This window comes from Cuculus canorus, chromosome 18 (assembly GCF_017976375.1).
Source record: "Cuculus canorus isolate bCucCan1 chromosome 18, bCucCan1.pri, whole genome shotgun sequence".
Classification (NCBI taxonomy): Eukaryota; Metazoa; Chordata; class Aves; order Cuculiformes; family Cuculidae; genus Cuculus; species Cuculus canorus.
In genome coordinates, this window is record NC_071418.1 from 2,365,892 (window position 1) to 2,391,101 (window position 25,210).

At 42.3% G+C, this 25,210-nt stretch overlaps 1 protein-coding gene across 1 annotated transcript; it reads left to right on the plus strand.

The window, feature by feature from the left end:
• On the plus strand, positions 1-25,075 carry TOM1L1 (target of myb1 like 1 membrane trafficking protein). The gene is given in 16 exon segments (XM_054083161.1): positions 1-144; positions 217-301; positions 3,328-3,406; positions 9,255-9,404; positions 9,817-9,936; positions 11,438-11,545; positions 12,205-12,321; positions 15,741-15,874; positions 18,246-18,306; positions 19,695-19,806; positions 20,649-20,745; positions 21,260-21,320; positions 22,201-22,288; positions 22,579-22,651; positions 23,344-23,392; positions 23,394-25,075. Coding segments are annotated over 16 exon segments (1,431 nt in total). The 5' UTR covers positions 1-86; the 3' UTR covers positions 23,433-25,075.
• The last annotated feature ends 135 nt before the right edge of the window (positions 25,076-25,210 follow it).

Genomic DNA, 25,210 nt, shown 5'->3' on the forward strand with positions numbered 1-25,210 from the left:
GCTCCTCCCGGGCCGGGGGCGGGCGGGGAGCGGCGGGCCGGGCCGGGGCTGCCCCGCAGAGGGAGCGGGACCCGCCGGCAGCGGCCATGGCTTTCGGGAAGGCTCCGAAGGATCCTTTCTGCACGGCCGTGGGCAGCCTGGTGGGTGAGTGAGGGAGGAGCGGGGCAGCGGGGCCGGCGCGGGGCTCGGGCTGAGCGGGGCTCCCTGTGCTTGCAGAGCGGGCCACGTTCGGGACGCTGGAGGCGGAGGAGTGGGGGCAGTTCCTGCACATCTGCGACCTGATCAACGCCACCGAGGACGGGTGAGTCCCGGGCAGGGGCTGCTCCTTCCCTATGGGCAGCGGGAACGGACCCCTTATGCTCTGGGGAGAGGGAACAGACCCCTTCTTTGGGGAGGGGAACAGATCCCTTCTGCTGTGGGGAGAGGGAACAGACCCCTTCTGCTCCGGGGAGCGGGAGCGGACCCCTTCTTCTAGGGAAAAAGGGAGCCAGCCCCTTTCTGCTTTGAGGAACGGGAACAAGCCCCCTTTCTCTAGGGAAAAAAGGGAATCGGCTCCCTTCTCCTTTGGGGAGGGGGAACAGACCCCTTCTTCTAGGGAGAAAGGGAGCCAGCCCCTTTCTGCTTTGGGGAATGGGAACGAGCCCTGTTCTTCTAGGGAAAAAGGGAATGAGCCCCTTTCTCTCGTGGAGGATGGGAACAAGCCCCTTTCTTCCAGGTGAAAAGAGAACCAGCTCCCTTCTCCTTTGGGTAATGGGGCCAGCCCCCTTCTCCTTTGGGGAACGGGAACAAGCCCCTTTCTCTCGTGGGGAGTGGGAATGAGCCCCCTTCTTCTAGGTGAAAACGGAACCAACTCCATTCTCCTTTGAGGAGTGGGAACAAGCACCCTTTTCCTAGGGAAAAAAGGAGCCAGCCCCTTTTTCCTGCAGGGAATGGAACCAGTCCCTTTTTCCCATGGGGAGTGGGAACGAGCCCCTTTCTTCTAGGGGAAAAGGGAGCCAGCTCTCTTCTCCTTTGGGTAGTGGGAACAGCCCTCTTCTGCTAGGGAAAAAGGGAGCCAACCCCCTTCTTCAGGGAACAGGAAGGAAGAAGACCCCTTCTCCCATAGGAAGTGGGAAGGAACCAACCCCCCCAGGGAGTAGCGAACAAGCCCCCCTGTCCTTTGGGGAATGGGACCCAGCAGCCTTCTCTTAGAGAAAAAGGGAGCCAGCTGCTTTCTCCTGCAGGGAATGGGAAGGTACGAACCCCCTTCTCCTTTGGGGAATGGGAACAGCCAGTGTTGCACAAAGGCAGTGCAGAATAGAGCAGGTGGATGATACTTTCGTAAAGTTCCCCAAAACAAAATACCAGCAGGGAGCAGGTATCTTTGGTTCCTAGGGAAGAACTTTGCTTATCTCGGTGCCTCTTGCTCAGCTGTCAGAACTTGTAGGGATTGGACTTGTGGTCCCTGTCCTACAGACAGGTGCCAGAGAAAGGAGACCACATAGGTCTCTCACCTGAGTCTGACTCATTCCGTATAATCTGCACTGCCTGTCACCCCTGTGACAGAGTTCCCCACTAAGCAGTTTATCAGCCAGCCTTCATTGCAGCGGGACTGAAGCGTTGGTTTGGTGTCTCTGCTGTGGGATCCATCATATCAGCACCCGTACTCGGGGCTCCCAGGACAGGGTCACTGAATGGCCATGTTCTGCTTTGCTTAGTTGCTTGCTGGTTTGTGTTTCCTTGTTCCCACCTGTAAAAGGAGGAGAAGGAAATTTGTTCCCACGTGAGATCTGCTTCAGCATTCCATTGCAAGAACTCACTGCTTGCTGCAGTGTGTTTTAGCATAGGCTGGAGAGCTTTCTGCAGGAGAGTGAGGTATATGTTCATTTCAGCTCAAGCATCTTTTATACATTACCTTTTCCTTCCTTTCATTTTTTTTTGGTGGGGGAGGGGTCCCACACTCTCACTTGTGGCTCTTAGAGCTTAACAGGTCAATAATAACTCCTTTCTGGTCATCGCCAAAAGCAAGGACATGCTCAGTGTTAAGTTATACACGGAACTTCTGTGCAATGGAGTTTTTTTAATGAAGTATTTCCTCTTGTGCACAGCTTATGCTTCCAGAGGAACTCCTTATAACTTCCTCCTAAACAACTGCTGCTGGTCCCAGCTTGTAAGAGGATACTAGGAACAGCAGAACTGTTGTATCCAATTAGGCAAATGGTTATTTTAATGCAATATCCAACTCCTGACCAGAGCATTTCCAGATGCTTCAGTGACTGAAGCAATGATCAGGAGTGAAGAGTAGTAGTACAGCTTTCTGCAAGGGAAAGTTTTCCTCTCTGCGCTCATGCTCCGTCCATCCCTTGATGCTCTACTTGTATCATTGGGTATGACAGAAGATTAAGAACAATAGAGAAATCTTTTCCTTTTTTTCTGATGAAGTACAACAACATTTCAAACTGAAAAATTTGGTAATGTTAAATACCCCTTTAATTTCATTGGCTTTGAAATATTTTCAACAAAGATTTTGTTTTTGTTATTGAAACATTGTGTTTATGTCTATTGCGCCATCTTAGACTCTAGAGAGATCCTAAAGAAACGTTAGGACATCTTGTTTTTGTTGATGATGAGCCCTAATAATTGTACACTATAGATAGCCCATATTAATCAGGCAAAACTGTTTCCTGCATGCGATAAGCTTGATACCATCTTCAGCCCTTTTCCTCCTACATAGATGGGTAGAAGATATGGGGTGTATATATAGAAATCAAAATGACAGGGCTAGGAATGCCACTATCGCTGGGGTGGAATGGGTTGTCCATCCGTACATGGTAATTACTCAGATGAGTTAAAAGCATCCTACAATTTTAAGATTGGAAGTCAGCCAAGGCACCCCTGCTCCTTACAGCATTATCAGGAGAATGTTTTGTAATTGCATCACACGTGAAAAGTAGGTACTAGTCAACTCCTGGCGCAGCTGGCAGTTGTTATTCCCTTGCATAGCAATAAAAGCTGGGTAAGTAAATCTGTTGTACAACAGCGAAATAATACAATTTTGGAGGCGACTTTGCAGAGGGGAGTAACTTTATTTCTCGGCACAAGTCTCTGGAGTAATGCAGAGTCTGCAGTAACAAACCTGATTCACGGCTTTGTTGCTCTAGCTCAATGCTGAAGTGATTTGCTGAAATCAGTGGGGCAATTGCTCTAGTTTTATGTGGGTGTAAATACAGGGATGGATTTGCTCCTGTACCTCAGGCTGGTGGGTTTTTTTGCTCTTGGATGAAGTTACAAACTAGAAAAACAGTCTAACTTCATTCGTAACTTTTTCTACTTAATTTCTTGTCACAGGCCCAAAGATGCAGTTAAAGCTCTAAAGAAAAAGCTTTCAAAAAATTGTAATCACAAGGAGATCAGGCTTACCCTGTCTGTAAGTATGGCTATGTTTGTATTAATTAGACACTAAGAAGGAAAACATTTAAAATGATAAGGTGGCATGTAAATTATCACTGACACAACTCTCCAGGATGTTTTCTTTGTTGTTTGTGTGTTCAGCACTGCTTCAGTGCAGATCAGATGTTCTACTGGCATTCCATAGAATACTGGATGACGGAAATTCTTAAATTCATTGGTTTGGGTTTGTTTCTCTTGAAACCAGTTGTACATAAAAGTAGTGTGGTTCTTGTTTACTCCAGCGACTGCCCCGCCTGTTTGTGAAAGATACAGAAGTTCAGAGGTTATATGAAAGCTACATTTAACCATTTTGTTACTCACCTTGTGGTTCTGATCTTGGTTAAAATAAGCATGGTATGCAGCGTGGGGCAATCTGCGATCCTCTTTGGTAGAGGTAAGTGTTATCCTGTATAAATGAGAAACTGGCATGAAAGGGTAATGACGGTGAGGTCAGCAAGGGAGTGAGACACGGGGTAAGCCGTGTAAGATGCAGATGCTGTGACCAAAGCTTGGCGTGACTGGGAATATCCTCAGTTGAGATAATCTGGCCTCCAGAATCTGAGTGTTTCTGAACTATCCCAGAGTCTGGCGAAGCAGTGTGATTTCAGTCAATTTAAAATTTACTGGAGTCTGTTAACGCAGGTCTCTGTTCTCTGATAACGCAGGCAGTAACAGGAAGTTCCTAAAACTGTCCTAAGTCCCGAGTTCTCCACCTAAATTACTGTTGACTAACAAGAGCGCAACTGTGAGCGGAATCATACCTTTTGTATTTTAAGCTGTTGGGGATTTGTGTCTTTCATTATTTGTCTAGGAGTATTTTCTACAGCATTTCCTTTTTTGAGGCTATAGGGGCTGGTCTGCATTGTAGAGTGTCATTACTCATGGGTTTGGTATTTGTTGTGCAAAATCATTATCTATAGCAATGTGTGCTGAGAAGTGGTTCAGGAAGATGGGTGATTGATAGTGTTGAATTGTAGGTCTCTTAGCAATTGCCCAAGTGTCTGCTGATGAGTTAGAGATGCAGATAAAAGTGTTAAACATACTGATGTATACCTTCAGCTCATTCCATTTCCGCACTCCTTTCCTGGCTTCCTCCTCCACTGTCTCATGAGTCACCTTTGTTCTTTGTGTTTGCATAACAGAAACACTCGGTTTCCGCTGTAATTGCAGTCTCTGTATCAGATCTGCTTTTTCTCCTACAGCCTTTGTGAACCTTAGTCCTTTTCTGAATATCTGACACAGTCAATTGGAGTTATGATAACGCAGTGCTTAGAGTTAGGAGCCTTGCTTTGGTTGTTTACCCTGCAGATATACCCAAGGTGACACTACAGCTTAGCTCTTAAGGACACAAGAGTGGGAGAAAGATCTTGTTTCAGGTGTATCTAAGGGAAGAACTTTGTCACATTGACCTGGAAGCTCATTGGATTTTCTCGCAGATGGAGTGTGTCCCAGGTTTCAGTTTTGCTTTGTAGTTCGACAGGTTCTCACAGCCTCTTTCCCATTCCAGGCCCCTCTCTCTGTGTCTGTTCTCACCCACTCACACATATGCATGTAACCGTGCCTGCCAGGCGGTTGCATCCTTTTGGCCTAGCTCCTGTTTTATGGCTGCAGGTTTCTTCTCCCAGAGTTCCTTAATCTCGTCTTGTTTTGTTTTTAAACTAACACTTCTTTCTTCCTGGTTTTGTTCTTATAAAACTTCTTCCATCCTTGCCTCTCCCTTTGCCCCTGGCTCCTTTCCTTTTTCTGCTTTTGTACCAGTCCCGCCATCAGTTTAGCATCTATAGACCCTTTCCTTTGATGACCTCATTGCTGACCATGTATGACTCTTAACTCTGTTCCCAAATCAGTCTTGCTGTGTACTGTATCTTCTGGGTTTATGTTCTTGAGTGCCTTAATGAAATCGTTCCTATTTCCCGTTTTGAAATGCTTAGATTGGAAAAGCAAATCAATGTAAAGGGAAAACCAGAAATAATGTTCGATTCCTAGAACACAAGCCCTCCCCACCATACAACTCGTATCTGTTAAGAATTATTTTTCTGCCAACTTTCTACTAAAATAAGGGCTCATTTTTGATGAACTGTAAGTTATTTTTGCCTGTATTTCCTGCAGTAAATGTGATCCTCTAGCATTTGAGACTCTACATCAGATTATCTCTCCTGCCTACTTTAGGTACAACCAAGAAGACAACAGATCTACAAATCACTTCTCTTTTGAAATTTATTTTGACCCACTTTTATTTACTCAGACTTGAAATTCTGGAATTTAATCTTTCTAAACAAAACTGCTTAAGGGGCTTATTCCTAGGGAATACACAGAGAGTGAACTGTGAAAGTCTTCATCTGAAGTAGCATCGCTGCCCATGTTAGCCCTGATTCTGTCGTCGAGACCTGTTACATTTCAACAGTGTTGTCTTCCTTCTGGCTCACAGATGCATGTTTCTTTACTTGGAGGAAGAAGGGTGAGTGCCAACTGTCTGTGTTGGTTGTGGCTTGGTTTCATGTACTCTGATCTAGCGAAGTTCCTTGGTGCTTGTGAAGTCACGTGGATCAAGGCGTGTGCATGCCAGGCCATGAGATTGCTTCATGTCGTGTCCTTGATAAAGGCAAGAGATCAGGCTTGGCAGTGGTGATTTCGCAATCAGAATGAAGAGGATTAGAACTTTCTTGCAGGAATCCAACAAAGTGTGTATGTGTTATTAGACTCATTATTACCTGTAGACTTTGGATACAAAAACTCTGTTTACGTAGAGAACACCAAGACACCTGTGCAGTTTTGTCTGTAGATCTGCCTTGGTTTTGTAAAAGATTTGCTGCTGTGCCCCTGTTCTCATGCCTGTAAGGTCTTTGGAACTGAGCAGCACAAGGGGAAGTCGTTTATTGGATGTGTCTGGCTTTGTGTACCTGTGTCTGCAATGTACACAAAGCAGTGGACAGGAATTAAAGACGGAACTATTGTTTCATTTCTCTGTTACATGGGAAGGTATTTTAAAGGAAGTCATTGATTAAATTTAAATTTTGGAGTTTGGTTGGTTGGTTTAGTTGTTTTTTTTCTGGATTTTCTCTTAATACTCTGTAAATTTTAAGATTTAAAAAAAATGAGTATGGCGGATGAGGCCTTCAGAGGCTCTAAAAACAAACAGCATGAGAGGGGCTCTCAGCTCCTCAATCCAGATAGTCCTAGTCAATTTTATTACATTTTATGGTATAAGTGGGCAAAGACGGAAAAAAAGGACACTGAGTGGAAGCACAAGAAATCTATATTTCAGTGGGTTTTATATATGTATAATTTGAAAAATTCAAGACTTCTGAAAAATTCATATTTTGAAATGCAAAATCTTGGTAGAGTTTACATAGCCACAACCCTGCAATCAAGCTGAAGAAGCTGTTTGTGCAGGTTTCTTTTAAATGCTGGCACTTGGAAATAGGGTCGTCTTGTTCAAAATGCTACTGGGTAGACATCAGTATATGTTTAATGGAGTGTAATCCTGGAGATGGATTAATGACTTGTTCCGTTCATCTGTGTTTGCTTGCATTCGCCTTAGGTCTGAGATGTATCTATCACAAACTACATCCATAGGACCATTCCTGGCTGCTTTAGGTGAGCAGGTGGTCCTACAGAATTCTGAGTGGGGTCTCTGTTGATAAGGAACGTAGCTGACTTGGTTATCCCTGCCAGCTTCTCCCCCTTTCGTTTCAGCCTTATGGTTTGCCTTCACCTCTCTTCAGATGCTTTTTGTCATTTTAGCTTTGTGTCACTGTTATGAGAGCGACAGAGCTTTGACTGCAGTTTGCCTTCCTTTGTGCTCAGAGTGGATCTCTTCTCAGCTGGATGTCTGGTATCAGGTAGCCTGGAATGTAGCAGCACTGTCACTTCCACCAGTTCTCAGGTCCTGCCTGTCATTTAGAGGAAGTTGAATGGTTTGGTTGAAGTTAATTTGCTAGTTCTGTTATTAAAACATGTTTCTATTGAGATTCCATTGTGCCACATGGAGCGGTGGTTGATTTGGCCACCTTGGATCTATTCATTCCAATGGAACTGGTTGGGAAGGTGAAGTGCTATTTGCAAGAATAAATAACCATATTGAAATGCTAATCAGATGTGTTGTTAGCATGGAAGCGGCTTGTTCATGAATGGTCTGGTTAAAGATAATTAAGTCAAATTCTTCTTTTTCTTATACCAGCTTAGTCTCACTCTAAGTGAGTGGGTTGAACGGGCGTAATTGAGTGGAGGATCCAGCCCATTAGTTCAGCACTTTCATTCAGAGGGTAAATACTCAGTCTCTTAAGCAGGGAATTAATAATAGGGACTAGTGTACCAAATTTCCCATGCACTGCGTTGAAACTGTTTTACACAGACCATCTTTGAAGTACTGCACAGGCAAATGGCTTGGTTTATTAGCATGTGTTTCATGTACTCTTTCAAATGAAAAATAATGAATCGAGCCAAGAGTTTTTTTGTAATTATTTCTCATTTTTTTTGCACAGCAGTCTGCCAGTGTCTCTTTGTTCTGCCCTGTTTTCATTTCAGCAATATATTTTCTTCTGGTCATAAACCTCTTCTCCTGTAAGTTCCTGATCACAGTGGGAGAAAAATCCCCAGGTCCTGAGGCCAGGAATCTGAGTTATTAAAATGATTTCAACCTAGTCAAATATTGTCTGCTCTGAATAGTAAAGTATATTTAATCGACTTTTATCAAGATTACAGTAGCATCTTTTAAAACCTGTGTATCCCTTTGCACGATTCAAGAAAGTTTTGTTTCAAAACCCATGAAATCTTGCAAACTTTAGTTAGTTTCTACTCTGTGCTTTCACGTTTCCATCTCCCCTCTTAAAATGCATGGCAAAGTGATGATATGATTGAAGAGCAAAAGGCACAAGAGGGACAGTTTTCCTCTCCATGGGACATTGTAGTCCTGTGGTCAGTCTTGAGGTTTGAGCCAGGCAAGAGAAGTTTGTTTCTGATTCTGCACCTGAACTCATTGACCCCACTTTCCTATTGTATTGGCCCAATTTCAGATGACTGAGAGGTAGTGACAGCTTTTGTTACCTCTTCTGTAAAATGGGAATTGTCATCAGCCACCTCCAGGTGTACAAGGGAGAACTGTTATGTCATTATCATGTCCTGCTATACTCGATAGGGCAGACATGGTGCTTGCAGGGATCCTGCTATGAGCATTCCAAGCAGAGTTTTTTGGAAATAGACTTCTTTTGTGAAGATGAGTCTGACAGTTGGAACAATTCAGCTATTCTGTTTCAAATCGATGTGACCTTTAAAACATGGGGAGGAATTGTACTCAAGAATTGTCGAATTTGTTCTTTTCTATTTTTTTCATTAGTCTGTCACTTGCAGGGCTGATTAGAAGGGAGGCGTTTAGTAATCTTATTTTCTTCTGTTATAGAGCTCTTCAGAATCTGTCAGACCAGGGTACCTATGTGCTAGGCAGTGAATTAATTCCATTACTGAACCTATACAAGGCATTTTTTAAGCTGTGGACAGATTTCATGCTGTTAAAGTACCGTATGTTCAGTAACAGTTATGACATGGAAACAAGTGTGACCGTACTGCTCTGTTAAAAAATAGTTTAGCTCTGGCTAACACATCTCATTTTGTATTGCGTAGGTATAACAGTGCACACAGGGAGCTACTGTTTGCCTGCAGGAACCTCATCAGACATTCTAGTGAGATAGCTGGCAATAATCTGTTCATATCCACTTGTACTCTTCCCCATAACAACTTGGAACAAATTAAACACAAGGAAACAAAAGCAGTCAAGTTGGTTTTTTTTTTCCTTGTATCTGTGTAACAGAAGCTTTTTGTGTGTGCAGCTGCTTGACATGTGTATAGAGAACTGTGGCCCGAGATTCCAGTCTTTGGTGGTGAAGAAAGATTTCTGTAAAGACAAGCTGGTGAAACTGCTGAATCCAAGATACAACCTGCCGATTGACATGCAGGAGAAAATTTTGACCTTCATTATGGTAAGTCTGGCATAAACAGTAAGTGTTTGTGTCTCCTCTCTATGGTAAACATTTAATGATGCAGCCAGTTTCTGTAGTGTAACAAACTGGTGGAAACCTCTTCTTAGGGCAGACTTTATTCTTGCTGCTCTTGCTTTGTGCAGAAGTAGCACAGACTGGAAAACAAAGGGTGAGAACTGGAAAACTCTCAGCCTCTACATTTTGTATTCCCCTCCCAGTGTGTGTATGTGCTCCTTCTGTGGTTGCACTCGGCAAGCAGGATGAGAAACGGTTCTTGTGGTTCTTGCTGCTTTGAATGGAGTTGGATGGAGGGAATGACCTGCCTGTAAGACCACATGTTTTAGAAGCGCGTGTTTGACCCACTGACTGTCCATTTTGGTGACTGTTATTGTTCCTGTTGTTTCAAACCTAGACATGGGCCCGAGGTTTCCAAGGAATGGTGGATGTAAGCGAAGTAAAAGAAGTTTATCTGGAATTGTTGAAGAAAGGAGTGGAATTTCCCTTTTCTGACTCCAGCAGAGGGGGGCCCAAGGTGGGGATGCACAAGGAACTTCATTAGCTGTTGTAAATCAGAAACAGGAGTGTTAATTGTATGAGCTCTGTAGACAAAGCAGGTGTGTTTGGTTTGGCTATTTATTTAAATGCTCCAGGGCAGAATATGACCAACCCACTTGAGCACGTGATTGGGAATCAGTTTCGATTTTAATAGCCAAGACAACAACAAAGAGACCTGGCCTATATAATAGTTTATTTGTTTTATTTCAAACCACAAATTGTGGATGTGTTCTGGAAAAGGAAGCATCTTTCTCTTGAGACTTTCAAAGTGTGTGAAGGATTTGGGCATGCCATTTGCCTCAAATGAATGAGAGCCGAGTGCTCCAAACTTGTCAACTTCTGAAAGCCTCAACTAAAATGAGTAACATTTTCATGAAAACACATACTGTTCAGAAAATGAGCGTTATCTATCTTTAATATTAAACCAAGAGACGTAGAAATCTATAAGAAAATATTATTGTCTATATATCTCTCCAGCTGTTTGCGCAGCCTGTGCACAATAAATGTTATTTAAGCATTTGTCGCAGGTATCATTAAGTGTGGCTGGAGCATTGGACATAAGCTGAAAAGACAGTACATGGTTTAAGGCCGTTTTTTCCAGAATTGTTTTTTCTTAAGCCCATTCTTCTCCAGGACGTTTAGCTGTTAGATGGCATGTTCACAACAGCTTTGGGAAGCTTGAAAGCCATCCACCACTGGGTGGAACCTTGCAATTACAGAATTAGATGTCTGTAATCAGTGCAGACAGGAATGATTCAGGTTTATCCTAAGTTTGATTTGATGATCGAGTAGTGGAAAGCTCGTGTATTTAAAGGTTGTTTGAACAACCTGTGTGGAGAATGCTCTCAATAGACTTCTTTTTTCTCTCCAAGTACTGTAGAGACTATTCAGTCTACTGCATGTGTCTGCTAATTAAAACCAGTGGCAAACCTTCTATTGATCTCAGTAGCAAGAGACCTGAACACAATTTTTAGCTCAGTCTCTAGAAAGTGAAGGACTTCAGCGTGTAGTCTTGTGCGGGCTGGGTTTTGGGTTTGCATTCAAATGTCAATTCAGTGCCATGCAGGAGCAGCTTTCTGCAGGTGAAGTGTTCTGTCCCTTCGACCCAGAAGGTCTTTGTAGTTTATCTTCTGCAGAGACCCAGGCAGTGGCACTGTGAGAAGGATTGTTGGCTGTTAGACGGCTTAAGAGCTCAAGGAAATAGCCTCTTCCTAGCCATTCCTGCTTTATACTGGGATGGAGTTTACTTGCAAACCCATCTATAACGTACCTGAACTCCAGGCCTCATTTCATTACAAAATAGCCATTAGGTTTATTCTCGTAAACAGAACTTGTCTGACAACTTCCCTGGGAGCACTGATCATGAGAAAGTTCATGTCCAGTTGTTTAGTCTGATAAAGGTGTTTTGTAGCTCTCTCATCTGGATGTCTGCTTCAGTTCTTTTGTTAAACCCAAGTCTGTTCTTTTGTTTTCCACAGACTTCATCTCAGCCTTCTACAAAGTCATCACCATCTTCTGCTACTCCTATAAAACGTTCTTTACTGCCCCTTCCCACAGGCCCAACGTTACTCTTGACTCCAGAGCAGGTGAGGTAGTGCAGGTTTAGAGAGCGATGGGTCCCCTTGAAATATACTGGTAATGTGTGATTGCAACCACCCGGGGACCAGTTCACGTGGGGTAGTTGTGCGTTCATGAGTTTAGGTTCGTTCTGCTGAGGGTATTTTATGTAGTTGGGTGCCAGAGCAAAGCAGGCAGAAGTGAGTTCAATAAATGCCAGGCTGAACCCCAGCCAGAAAGTGGAATCATTTACTTAAGCATGAGAATATTGAATGATCTCTTATGATGTTGTTATGCAAATTGATAAAAGTTACTTCAAAGATTAGTGAGAAAGCCAAACTTGTTTTTGCATAAGACTTGTGTGAAGACATTATTCTAAAAAGCGGAAGGGAAGAGACAGTTCACCTCCGTTCCTGCTTGGCGTGTAGGTAACTAAAAAGAGTAACAGTAATGTTAGTGAGAGGATTAACTGCAGGGAAAATGAGTATTATTATCAGACTTGGATCTTCGTTTGATGACATAAATAAAAGCTGAGCTAATTCCATTCATTTTCATGGCATGTCACCAGAGTAAAATAATGCTAATTAGGTCCATATTATGCCTAGTGGGGAAGAAAGTATATATGAGAGGTAAGAAATATTCTGCTCACTGTTCACCTGCACAATATCCTGTTGTGTTGAATCAACAGATTGGGAAACTGTACAGTGAACTGGATATGGCAAAAATGAATGTGAGAGTTATGTCATCAATATTAAAAGAAAATGTTCCTGGCTCGGAAAATCCAGATGATATGAATCTTTTACAGGTATGCAATAATTCATTGGTAGGGATTATTGGTTTAGTTTGGTCAAAGTTGATTTTAATCCTTTCTTTTAACATCTGGATTTAGATTGCCAAATGGAATCAAAAACCAAGTTTCTGTCTCTGGTTTTGCTCAGCTTTCTCTTGCCTCCTTTACCTTCTCCTGACATCTAGGTAGTCAGGAAAGGACAATACAGCTTGCAATGCAAGTTTATGCTCTAGGGCATTCCAAGGGCAAAGGAATTTCATAATGGAGCATTCTCTGTTAAACATGTTCTGTCAAACAGCCCCGAGAACATTCCAGTTGAATGCAGTTGCCTTGTGGGAAAAAAGATGATGACGCGGTCTCTCTCTCTCATCCGTCCTGGAGTTTTCTGTGCTCACTTCGTTATTACCAGTACCTTAAAGGCAGGCTGAAGGCCAGTGAAGAATATATAAAGTGTTGGGTTTATGTGCATGACCTCAAAGATCGGGAGCTTGCTGTGTTATAGATGAATCCACATGCTCTTAAAGTGTAGCCTGAAGGAATTGTATTGGAATAGTCCAGTTTAGATTTGAGAGTGAGCATGCATGCAGACATCCCTCCTTCTGTGATGTCATTTTCTTCTACTTGCTTGTGCTGTATTTTCTATTTTAGACGTTCAGAGTCCAGTATTACCTTAGCATTTCAGTAATGTTCTAGGCCAGTGGACATTTTTGTGTTTCATGTTGTCTGCAGGAATTTATAAAGCTTTTATCCCATCTTTCTAAACTGAGCTCCAGACTTCTATGACGAGGAAGCATTTTTGGTAATTTGTCAGCATTAAATGTGTTGGAGAGCTGATGGAGTTTTTGTAAGCCTTCAGTGTGCTGCTCTTGCCTGGTGGAGAATTTTTTCCTGTGCCAGCAACCTTCGTTGTGTGCTGTTGGTTTGCCTTCAGGGTGGTGCCATTCAGCTGTGTCTGTTCATGTACTGGTTCTCAACTGGAGGCGGCATGGAGAGAGAGCAGTAGTTTGTCACTGTCTCTCATCTTTAATGACAGGCAGCACTGCTCATCTGGGGAAACCAGACTGGAGACAGACTCAAGCTCTTGATGGTTTTTGCTCCTCAAGAAATCCCTCACATCTCCGACCCTGTTTCCTTTGCAAAGATTTATGGAGTTGTAAGTCCAGGGTGGAAGGGCCTGTGAAGCAAGGATCTGAGCAGAGTGGATTTTAAACACAGGGAGGGCAAAGAGCTGTTGCAATAGGTTGCAGAGGGCTTGCTTTGCCTGCTCTAAAGGATTGAGTATAGGTTGTTCCAGCAGTGGACACTACCAGCTGATTAATCTGTGGCTATTCCATTCCAATACTTCCGTAGTGGTACTGCCACCAGGGAGATTCCAAGATGCAAACTGCCCTTGATGATTTAAGCAACCAGTGAAAGATACCCCAGGTAGAAGAACATGCTGGTTTAATATCCTAGGTCACCTCTGTCTAATCTGTGACAAGGAAAGTGTCTTTGGTTGTGAAATGGGAAAAATGTCTGTCTTTTCCTGTGTCCTACTCTGGTCCTTCTGCATGTGGGTGCACAGATGAGGTTGCCCACAGTAAGCCAGCGGATTCTTCTGACACTCCCAGTAATAAAATTGTTGGCAAAAGTTTGAGGACAGGGTGTGGAGTTCCCATTTGTGGGAGAGGACTTAAAATCTCATTCCTCCAATCTTAATGTCACTGTTGTTCTTTCTGTTTTTCCCCTGTGCACTGAGTGGTGCAAAGTGGAGCCAATGTATAGTGTTCCCTTTTGTTTGTAGCTCTACTTGGATTGCTTGGATTAGGCTTTTATTGCCGAGGATAAGGTCCTTTATTAAAAGAGCTGCTGGTTTAAGCTCTGAGTGTGTTGGAGACATGAATTTTGGTCCTTCTGGTTACCTGGAGTCTCTCAATAAAGCTTTATCTATGCAACATATTTTCAGTTCTGCAGCTTCATTAGTGGCTGGGTTCCTCCCGTTCTCCACCCTGTTTTGGACAAGGCTCCAGATAGCAGATCTCACCTGAAACACTGTGCTTACCAGTAGCTGTAGTTAAAGAATAGCTAAAGCTCAGAGTCACCCAAGAGCGTATCAAGCTTTCATACTGGATAGGGAATAGAGGTACTTGATGGACATGTAGGAATTTGGGTCTAGATCATCAGCTGGTAAGAATTAGCACGCATTCATTGGAATCATTGATGATTGTTGTACCAGCTGGTCGTCCATCACATTGTAGAACTCCAGTTTTCAAAACACAAAGAGCCCATGCATCATTGTGGGTAGGAGCAGAGCCTACCGAATCTATGCTTGAAATGAGTTTCTTAATTTCCTTCTCTGTTGACTATTGATCTTTACAAAGGAGCTGCTCTGCCTGCACAATGGGGCTGTCAGAAATACCCATTTTTTAAATGCGGATCAGGTTGTAAAGTGCGGAGGCGGAGAGGTTTTAAATTTAATTACAGACATTAAACTGAGCACATTTTTGTGTGGTTTATCCTGGGCTAAGAAGATACAGTCCTGGCAGGTACAGCACTCAGTAATCCCTACGGAGATTTGGCAAAGGGCTGCAAAATTTCTTTTTGCATAAATAAAATCACTTGATGTATATGTTTTATGAGAAAAAATCAGATCACTTTGAAAATAATACCAGAGCAATTTCTGAATAGCAGTGTGCAAATAAAGTGATTTTCCTCCTCCTTGTTTTTTTTTTTTCCTGAAGCGGAGCCAGGCGGCATTTGCAAATGCACTGTGGGGGGGAGGGAAATGTTGGCTGGGTTGAAGTTCCTGTTGCTAAAGAATTTGTTTCTTTGAACATGCAAAATCTGCATTGGAGAGGAATATAAATCAGCTGTCTTCTATTTAACTGGCGATAATGCAAAATTCTGGTTCTCCTGCCATCTGATTCTGCTAGGTTTGTGTGACTGTCTCAAAAAGAGCATGGATTAAGTGCATCCAAACTAAAAGTTAGAGCTAAAGACTTGTGTCACAGAATGCTTCTGTCCTTCCAACTGCTGTTGTCTTTTCTTAAGCAGACATTGAACAGGATCACATCCATTGCATCCATTTGAAGTGTCCTGCTGAGTTTAATCGGCTTCAGACAGGATCATATCACTTTTTCTCTGCATCACCCAGAGGGGTCTTTGTTATTTTGCCATTTGTAATTTGGACTTTAGAGACAGATATATCTTCAGAAATAAAGGTGGGTCAAGAGGTAGGGATTTGGGTAGGAGTGCTGGCTGTGATGATAGGAGTTGTCAACCTGCCTTGCAGAGATCAAAGACAGGAAAATAGTGCTATTTGCAATGTTTGGTATGCATGTGGTTTGTATAAATTAAGGAATGCTCCCCGTGAGTCTGCAGTGCTCAAGTGTCTTATCATTCTTCTCCAGAACTGACAGTCACGTGTTGTTTTTTCCTTCCCCTGCCTCGGGCAGAAACTGTATAAGACCTGTCGGATGATGCAGGAGAGGATCATGGAATTGTTGGTGACAGTGGAGAATGAAGATGTGATAGTCGAGTTAATACAAGTGAATGAAGATCTGAATAACGTCCTTCTGGGACATGAAAGGTAAGTACAAGGCCTTTCTCCTCACCTTGGGTATCCTACCTGAATAAGCGCACTGACTGGACACAGATGGTCCTGACGCATGATGTTGGTCCTCCTCAAGGAGACAGATTTTATCCTTATATCCAGAAAAGAAACATGACTGCAAAAATAGAAAATTATGTATTTGCCTTCCCCTAAACACTTCAGAAATGGTTCATAAAGGTGCTTAGAAAGCCATTATATTGGGATGAAACAAATTCACAGCATAGACAGGGAAATGGGATGGAGGCACCCAGAAATAACTTTGGAATTTGACATTCCTTTTTGTTTGTGTACAGTGAATTTGTCATCAGTCTGCTCCAAACCCTTTGGTACTTGGCGATGGTCTTTGTCTCTGTTAGTGTATAAACTTCCAGGAAAGAATACTTGTTCTCTTTGCTAAACACCTTTGAGAGCTTTACTGCATTCTGCCTCGTTCATGCCTGAGAGTCTCCTGCTTTTCTCACATGGATTGAAACGTTTTGTTCTACTTGTGCTGAAAATGTTTCTTTCTTTCACACGTGGAAGTACTGCAGTGCTGGCGTTGACATCCTGTGCATTTGTCTTATTGCATCATTGGCAGCATGACTAGATGCTAGCAAAAAGGACATGAATTTTACACGCAAAATTCCAGTATTATCCCCCCAAATATCCCAGTCTATAGTCATGGAGAGTCTCCTGGTTTGACAGGAATGAGCCTCCCATGTTCAGTAGTTTGTCTCCTCTATGACTAAGAAATGTTCTAGAAATGATTATGCATCGAATGCAATGGTTCATGCTTCAATTTAGCAGATTTAGAGTTTAATCATCTTTTTGTTTTTAAACCAGTTCTGAATGCTGCACTGGAAATATTACTGATTCTTCTAAGTGTCATGGCACAAACTTTGGGCCTAACCTTGACAACGTTTAGTTTTCATTTATCCTTAAACCTTATGCCTGCAGCAGTGGTAGCACGTTTTGCAGTAATTGCCTTGAAAGAATTGTGTGTTCACCTCTTGCTTTAGGAAGTTTTTCATTTTAGTAAAGCAAAATGAAAAGCTTCTGTAAATCCACTGAAGTCAGATGTGGGCTTACTTTTTTGTTCCGACTGATGAATACTGGCAAAGGCAAGAACCTCTTGAACAGTGAATACTGGCTCGTGGGTATAATTCAACACATTTCTTACGAAATTCTCACCTGGTGATTGTTGGAGCGATGAATTGGCCTTTGTGAAACTGGACAGAAAACTGCTTCGGCTTAGTATTATGGTCTATGTGCAGTGAGCCTTCCTGGGTGCAGATGCATTGAATGTTTCAGTTGATAAGTATTAAAATGTACTCAGTTAATGTTTATTGCAGAAGATTTGTTCTTTGAAGCTCCCTCTGAGCAGGGGGATGCGTGAAGGACAAAGCGATTTTAACTGGCTGCATCTGTTTCGTAGTGTGGGTGTTGTTTGAGGACAAGTCATGCTGCATTCTCCATTTCTGATTATTAACGTAGAGTCCAAATTAAATCCGGAGCAATCACCGTTGTGCAATAAACTGGCCTCAAGTATGCAACAGTGCCTCCCTCTAGTGGCTCTTGCAACTGTTTGGTGCTTCCTGTATTTTTGGATAAATATTTATGTTCTGCACTTGGAAAGGGTTTGTTTTTTTTTCCTTCTGTTCCTCCTGTAGGTGCACTTCAGGTATTCAGGTAACGCTGAACAGCAAATGCAGTTCTGTAGACAGTGTCCTGTCTGTACCACTTAGGGCTCATAGTCCTGAAACAGTTGGACCTTATGGGTGGTGACTGTCACTGGACTGGATCTCCTCAGGACCCAGCATAGCCCTCTTGTGACTCTCAGTGCATAAATATTTCTGCACATGAGTTCTTCTGTTTCCTTTTCTTAATTTCAAGTACCTGAGCTGTGAGAGAGCCATATCCCAGAATAGGTGTGGGGTTTGTTCAGAGGTGGTGTGGGGGAATGTGGGGACCTCTGAGGATGGAAGGCTTCCTGGGACTCAGTTGGAAGAGTGTTCTGCTCAGAAGGAGCCAGACTTGGCACGGCACATGTTATAGTCACCTGGAGGCAAACTCCATTGGCAGCTGTGCCCTGGCTTTGTTTTGGAAGAAACAGACTTCTTTCTCCAAAAGTGAGCTCAAACCCAAGCCAACTGGCATTGGTGTAGGTGGTTGGAGGACCACAGCCCTGGAGAAAAGTGAGTTACGTTGCTAGTGGAGAGACAAATAGCCCAGAGAAAAGCACCTGTAGTGCTTGTTTGGTGCCTGCACAGTCTTTTGTTGATCAGACTTTGCTTATGATTGGTTTCATTGTCTTAGCAATGGTATCACCATAACGTCAGAATGAACATTTAACTCTGCAACTTCACAGGTTCTCTCGAAACAGAGTTCGGTTTTTGGAGAATCAGAGAATAGAACGTGAACGCTCAGAGGTGAGTAATTATAGAGAAACTCATGAACTGCAGACCTTTAAACTCTTACTTTTCTGTATGTTGTGAGAAATACACTTCTGGTATAGGCAGAATTTAGTCTCTGGTTGGGAGGCGCGGGCACAGCAGGCTGATGTTACTCCTGCCGATTTTCCTCAAGTATCACTTGCAGAATTTCATGCAAATTCATTTAACTAAAGTAGCAAATAATGGCAAATCTAGGATGGGGGCTTGGTCAGGAAAATGAGAGAGCTCTATTCAAATGCTGGTTTATTACCTCTCCAGCTAAGCACCATTATCTGCTGTGTACAAAATGAGGTACCATAATGTTTCTTTTCATTTATTCTCTATTGAGCATTAATAGACTAAAATACTATTACATTCTCAGAATTCACTGTTACTGATGGTTTTTTTCTGAGTCAAGACTTTTTCTGAATTGTGAATAATGGCTTGTAGCAAATCTTTAATGACCGTGCTTTATTGATTGGTAATTACAGTTGTTAATTATATCGTCCAAAGTAGTTTTGCATGTTTCAGCTTCTGCTAAGCCGTAATTGTGTAGTCATCTAGGACTCAATATGAAAATGACTGTGTTGTGAATGCTGAAATACAGCTGACAATTATTAAAAAAAGGTAGAAGACCATCTTGTTTTCCTTGAAAAGCCACTATTACTGCATTCTGGTTATGTAGGTGGATGGTTTTGCTTGATGGATGCACTGTTGCGCTGGTTATTAGTCCAAATGGTGCAGTCTCTGCATTCTTATATGAAAGAGTCTCCAAGTTTAAAATGCATCATCTTTGCTGGTTTTTTTCAGTCTGATGTGACCAAATCCCTATGATTCAAGCCTGTAGGTTTATTAAAAACTTCCCTTGGCTGTTTTTAATTCTAACATGTTCACAAGAGGAACAAAGGGAACCCTTTTCTATATCCTAGGAAATATTCTTGTGGTTTTGAAGTTTCCTTTCCAAACAAAGACTGAAAAATATCAGTCTCCTAAGCATGTATCAAATCACAGTGACACAAATAAGTAGCATGAAAAGACTTGGACGTGATCAATCAGAAGATTGATATCAAACCTAAATGGGATCATGATTGCTTGTTAGAATTGAGTCCGTCCTATTTCCTACTTTGGAATTGTTTTCCTTAATTTTTTGAAATCGCGACCTTGCTGAAAGTGATCTTCGTGTAAAGCATTTTTTGTTTCATTAGCTATCTTTCATACAAAGAAAAAGAAGCCCTGATTTTTTATCATTCTTGCCAATTTTTAATATTATGGTTTATATTCTATGAAAATGGCAACTTGTTTAAAAATACAAGTGCCGTTAAAAAACAAACGAACAAAGCCACAAAAGAAAAAATGAACACCTTTATTCTTTTCCAAATGTGAAGCTGTACAGGAAACAGCCGTCTGCTCCCTCAAGTGATCTACTCGACCTCTCCATAGATTCTCCCGTGTCCGCAGTGGTGCAGAACAACTCTGCGGTGTCTCCTTTGGGCCTTAGTAAGTGATGAATGCACCTTTCCCTCAAGCAAACCGACAAGAGTTTAGTGGGGGAATCAAGAATATCCTTATAAGAAAGAAAACAAAGATACTGCTTAACTTTAAGGGTGTTCCCTAAATCTCCTTAAAAGGAAAACTGATGTGTGTATGTAGGAAAATAATTTCAGGTAGCAGGTTCGCTGTAATTTGCTGACAGTGGAAGCAATAATGTTTTTTGCCCATTACTGAAATTTGCACAGTAGTATGCTCTGTTTGCTGTTACGGTGAAGGATGTGAAACACTATGGTGGTTGCCTGTTCTGTAGAACAGAAGAAAGAAAGAAATACAGATATGTTATTTTCTCTTACCCTTTTGATTTCCTAAGTTTTCTCAGGAGGCATTTGGTGTTACAAACAATTTGATTGGGGAAGGGTACTCGGCTCCTCTAACTTTCGATGGCTTTTGTAGAGGAGGGAGTGAAGCTCCTAACCCTGAATTACTGTCTGCAGAAGCTCCTCCTTTCTCCACTGCAGGGGCTCCGTATGCTGAAGTTGAAGGTCTGAATGTTCCCCCAGGAAGAAATGCCTATTTCAGTCTCTTAGAAATAGTGGCAGGAGTTTTAAAGGGGATTTACCTTGTGTAGCACAGCTCCTGTTTTTCTGACATTTTAAAGAGACCAATCTATTGCATCTAAATATTTCTCAGTTATTAGGATTTTGCCTTTCATGCAATAGACACCAATTCATTTCGGATTCTTTACGTGCCTTCCAAACAAAACTTTACCCATTCAATGCTCATAGTACAGTTACTAACATTTGCTTAATAATGTTGAAATGATCATTAATTATCATTTTAAATTTCAGATTGCATATCTGCCCACCCTGAAGATAAAAACAGGCGTCATCCATCAATTTATCCACAGCTGGATTTAGCATCTACTACAAAAGCTCAGCAATTCCCGTGAGTATTCTCTTATCAAGAAATGGTAACAGATAACAGAACTCGGAGGTATTAGTGCTCTGTAATTCATCTAATGAGTTCACAGAAATCACTGAGAACCCAGATTTACCACTTTTATGCATTAGTCTGGTAGAACAAGTGAAAACTACTTGTGTGCTAGACATGGCTTAGCACTCTAAAATTACCCAACTCCAGCAGCACTGTTGAGTCATAGACAGGGATATATCTCAGCAGTGAAAAGGATTGAGATATAATGACTTTCTGCTTCGGTGTTGCCAGTGCTGTAGTAGAAGGGAGAAACATTAATTGTACAGGTGAATAAGAAGATTTTAAGACAGGAGAGGTGTCCTTGTAGTTCCCTACCTTTTGTGCGACTGGGACACCGGTTCACCTGCCCGTGCTGCTCTTGGTTGGGAGGCGAGGTAAAGGCAGAGTAGCAAAAAAAGAAGGTAACTGTGGGAATGTACAGTTCTTCTAGTTACTCAGTTACTGTCAATGTGTTACTCTTTCCTAGATTTGCAACTGAAGCACAAAACAATGCTGTGAGCAACCCAGCTGGACATTCCTATAGCAATGTGAGTAGCGCTCGTGTTCAGGGTGATCGTTCTTTTACCTGGCAACTGTCCGAGTGAGAACTGTTTGGATTTACCCCGACTACTGTCTAAGTGGGATGCAAACATCTATTCTGTGGGCCTTCTCCCTACACCAGGGAACGCTTCGTATTTGGTGACCAGGCCAACTTTGCTCTTTTCATACACTAACATGAAAGTGTGTTTTCTTGGGTCCAGCACGATCTCAGGGGAGTTTGCAGGAAGCAGTCCCTGTATTATTTATGTTCATGCTGTCACTGTGTGAAGCAAGCTGAGGTGTCCTCCTTCTGCCTTTGTTATTCTGGTGCATTTTCTATCTCAAATAAGGTATCCACACCCCCCCCCCAAAAAAAACAACTAACCAAAACCAACAAAGAAACAAGCAACCCACTCAAAACAACCAAACGCTTAGAAATCAAGTACAGTGTAGGACAAGTGGCACATGCTGCCATCAAAACACCCATGATAGGAGGAATGCAAAGAATATCGGGGGCTTTGAGGTAATGTTATGAATTTGAATGCTTGTTTGTGGTAAGCAGTATGGAATAGAAAATGAGAAGCAGCCCTCAAACATGCACGCGGATGCCCTATGCAGTAAAAGCAAATCTCTTTATTGTGAATGTCCCACTCTGTCTGTAGTATAACAAGTTACACAGAAGTAAATTACACAAATGTGCTATAGATACCGCTAAAAGTGTTTAACTTTGCATTGAGAATGGAGATTAATTAGACTGATAACTGTTGACCTTAGAATTGACCTGCTGTAGTCTGACAGTCTAAAGATAAGTCAGCAGTTCGGCAAGCGAACTCCAACCAGTTCTCATAGAACAATCTGTTTATGCATTGTTTTGTTTGACTGACTTAGCTGGCGACTCCTTTAAGCCCGGTGCCTCTGAATCCAGTGAGCCTGCAGACTGGACACGCTGCGTCAGTGAATGGACTGCCACAGGCAGGTAATCGATGCTCTGCAGCCCCCAACTTCCCTGGAGGTGCATTTTTCTTGTTGGAACTTAAGGGGTTTACATAATGGCTGTTAAAAACTAGGATCCGCAAGAAACATTGCCAAAAACTCTTACTGCTCATGGCTTCTCTTAGATGTGTCTGTCCTTTTGGCATTTAAAGCCGCTAGATACGAGGGAGATAATCTGCTACTTTCAGGAAGATAAAGAAAAGAAGTATGCAATACGGCACACTTTTCAGTATTATTTCAGTCTGGATTTATCTGCCTCTCTTTATTCTTCAGCTGCATCAAAGGACAAGCCACAGTCACCTCATTACTACGACATAATGGAATTTGATCCCTTGGCTCCCACTGAGTAAGTAACTTTTAAAACAAATTAATATATAGCTTTGTTAGGTGCCAAAGACAAGGAGGCTTCTGACACAGCTTTTCCTGGGTAGGAAACAGCCCACGCTCTTCAGGCTGCATTAGCTGACCAATGGGATCACTGATGTAAATGAGAGTGGCTGTGTTTTGTGCATTTTCTTCCAATATTTCTGGCGTAAGCAATTAAGGAATAAACTCCTATGGTGTGTTCACTGAACAGCAGCTGTAAAAATGGTGAGGGAATGCTGTGTCAAAAACAACCTGCTGAAGACAGAGTTCTACCACCAGTAAATCATAAAACACTTGAGCCATCAACGCAAAACTTATTTCCCAGGAACTGTCAGATTCGGAGGCAGAAAAATCTCAACAAAGCTTTATTTATTGTATTTTATTGTAACTAGTGCAGTAATCACCTGCTGCGTGGTGTGCTGCCACTTGTGTTTTCCCAAACTCCTATCAGAAGTGACCCTGTCCCGAGGCATCCCATTAACTGTGTGCTCCCAGTCACACCGTGGGATTAGCTCTTTTATTTCCCTGGAAACCTGGGCATCGTGCAGCTGGTGCTGCTCCGTTAGGCAGTGTAAACTCATGGCAGTTCCTGCTTGGGCAGGAGTTTGTTGGTGTGTTTTGTCAAAACAAAACAAGCGTGATGTGTGAGTCGCCCCACTCCTCTTCTTTCAGAGCTGTTTATGAAGACATCGATGATGTGCTGAAAGCAGAAGTGAAAAAGAGCACAGAATGCTGAAGGTGGAGGTGAAGTCTTTTACTGAACACGCACTATTCTGTGATGCTGCCCCTGTGCGGTGCTTCCTGTAACGCACCAGCGAATAACAGAAAAGGTTCTGAATTTTGATACAACAAACAGGATCGGAACACTAAGCTGTGTGAGGGTTGGAGTTACTTGGATCTACACCTTGTTCTAAACGTTTAACTGTGTATCCTTCAAGGTGACTTCCATGATTATTTTGAAAGTCTTTTGGGGGCCTTTAAAATCCGATTTCCAAATTCATGTGACTATGAAATAACACTGACACAAGTAAACAAAAAGGACTGCTGCAACTATAGAAGAAAGCTGTTTGTCCAGGTTAGCTGTTCCTTTGTGTGGCTTTTACTGTGTATGCAGCAAACAACATGAAACGTTACATTCACAGAAGCTGCAGAATCCAGTTTCTATTTTGTCCTTGTTGCCATAACCTCCCTAGAAATTCATGAGGGGGTTTTGATGCGCAGGACCTTTCTGGCATTGGGCCTCTCAGTAGCTCTCTGAAGACAGGCTGTGTTACTTTCCTGTGTTCATATTCTGAATAGATTTTGGTTTTTTCCTAAAAGCTTTTTGTCTTGGTAAGAACCTGAGACAGGAGGTGCTGTCACCCATGATCAACAGAACACAACCCCCCCTGCTTGTGCCATTGTTGTTGTTGCTTTTATTTACTCAGTAAATATTGGAGAGGGATCAATCATTTATTCCAATGTCCCTGCCTGCAGAGATTGCTGTTCTGGTGAAGGAAAAAACAATCATCTACAATGCAGATGAGCAATACTTATCCATTTATGTTAGTTAACAACAGTTTCATCTTTTAATAATTAAAGTGCCTTATCTATTTTAATGCTGAATGTAAAATGTGCACTTTAACAAGTATAGTTCTCTGAATTTATAACTCCATAATTTATAATCGATATAAAACATGACATATAGTTCATATTCATAGCTGATAAGCTATTTTTTGTGAAATATTGTCTTTTAAATGTTCATTATGTTTAAGGGATATGAAGTTCTCAGTCTGCTATGCAAGTTTTGTAGCATAAAATTCCAAATAAAAGCAAACGCTGAGAAGTTAACCTCCAGCACTTCTGAGTTCTTACCAGATGGACGCGTATTGCATGAAAACTCCAAATGCAGGCAGGATATTGGGACTATTTGAGTGTGAATCCATGGTGTTTCACTGCATGGGTAGCAATTTTGCAGCTTGTTGTCGGGCTGTTACACCACCTTCTATCAAAAAGACAGCCTTGGAGTTCGGGATTGTTGTAAGCAGAGGTGAAAAGGCACTTTACTGTTATTTTTCTTGTGTTATTTGCAATGGTCTGGACAAACAGCACAAGAAAATGGCTACAAATGGAGTCTGGGGGGGGGGTTGTTCCTTACAGCTTAGTTGTGTTGTTAAACCCTCGCACACTGCAGTATAACAAATGAAAATAGGTAATCTGTAATGGATGGTTGCAAACTGAACCTTTCCACGTTTGAAGCAGCAAAAGGGTCACAGATAGATGAACGTTCTGATCGGAACTGGGTAACTACTGAGGCTGGAAAACTTGGGTCATAGTTTGAATGTGCTGAGGATCTGTGCAAATGGGGGCTTTCCAACCCAGGGGGAACCCCGTTTATGGAACTGGCCCTTGCCAGGGGGATATTGCTTTTGCCAGGGGGATATTGCTTTTCTTCAGAAGCCTGTGGCCAGAATTAAGCAGCAGGTGGAGAACCACCATAACCAGTTCAACTTTCAAAAAGCTCACAGACTAAAGGCAGCCTGGGTAAGCATTTTTTTTC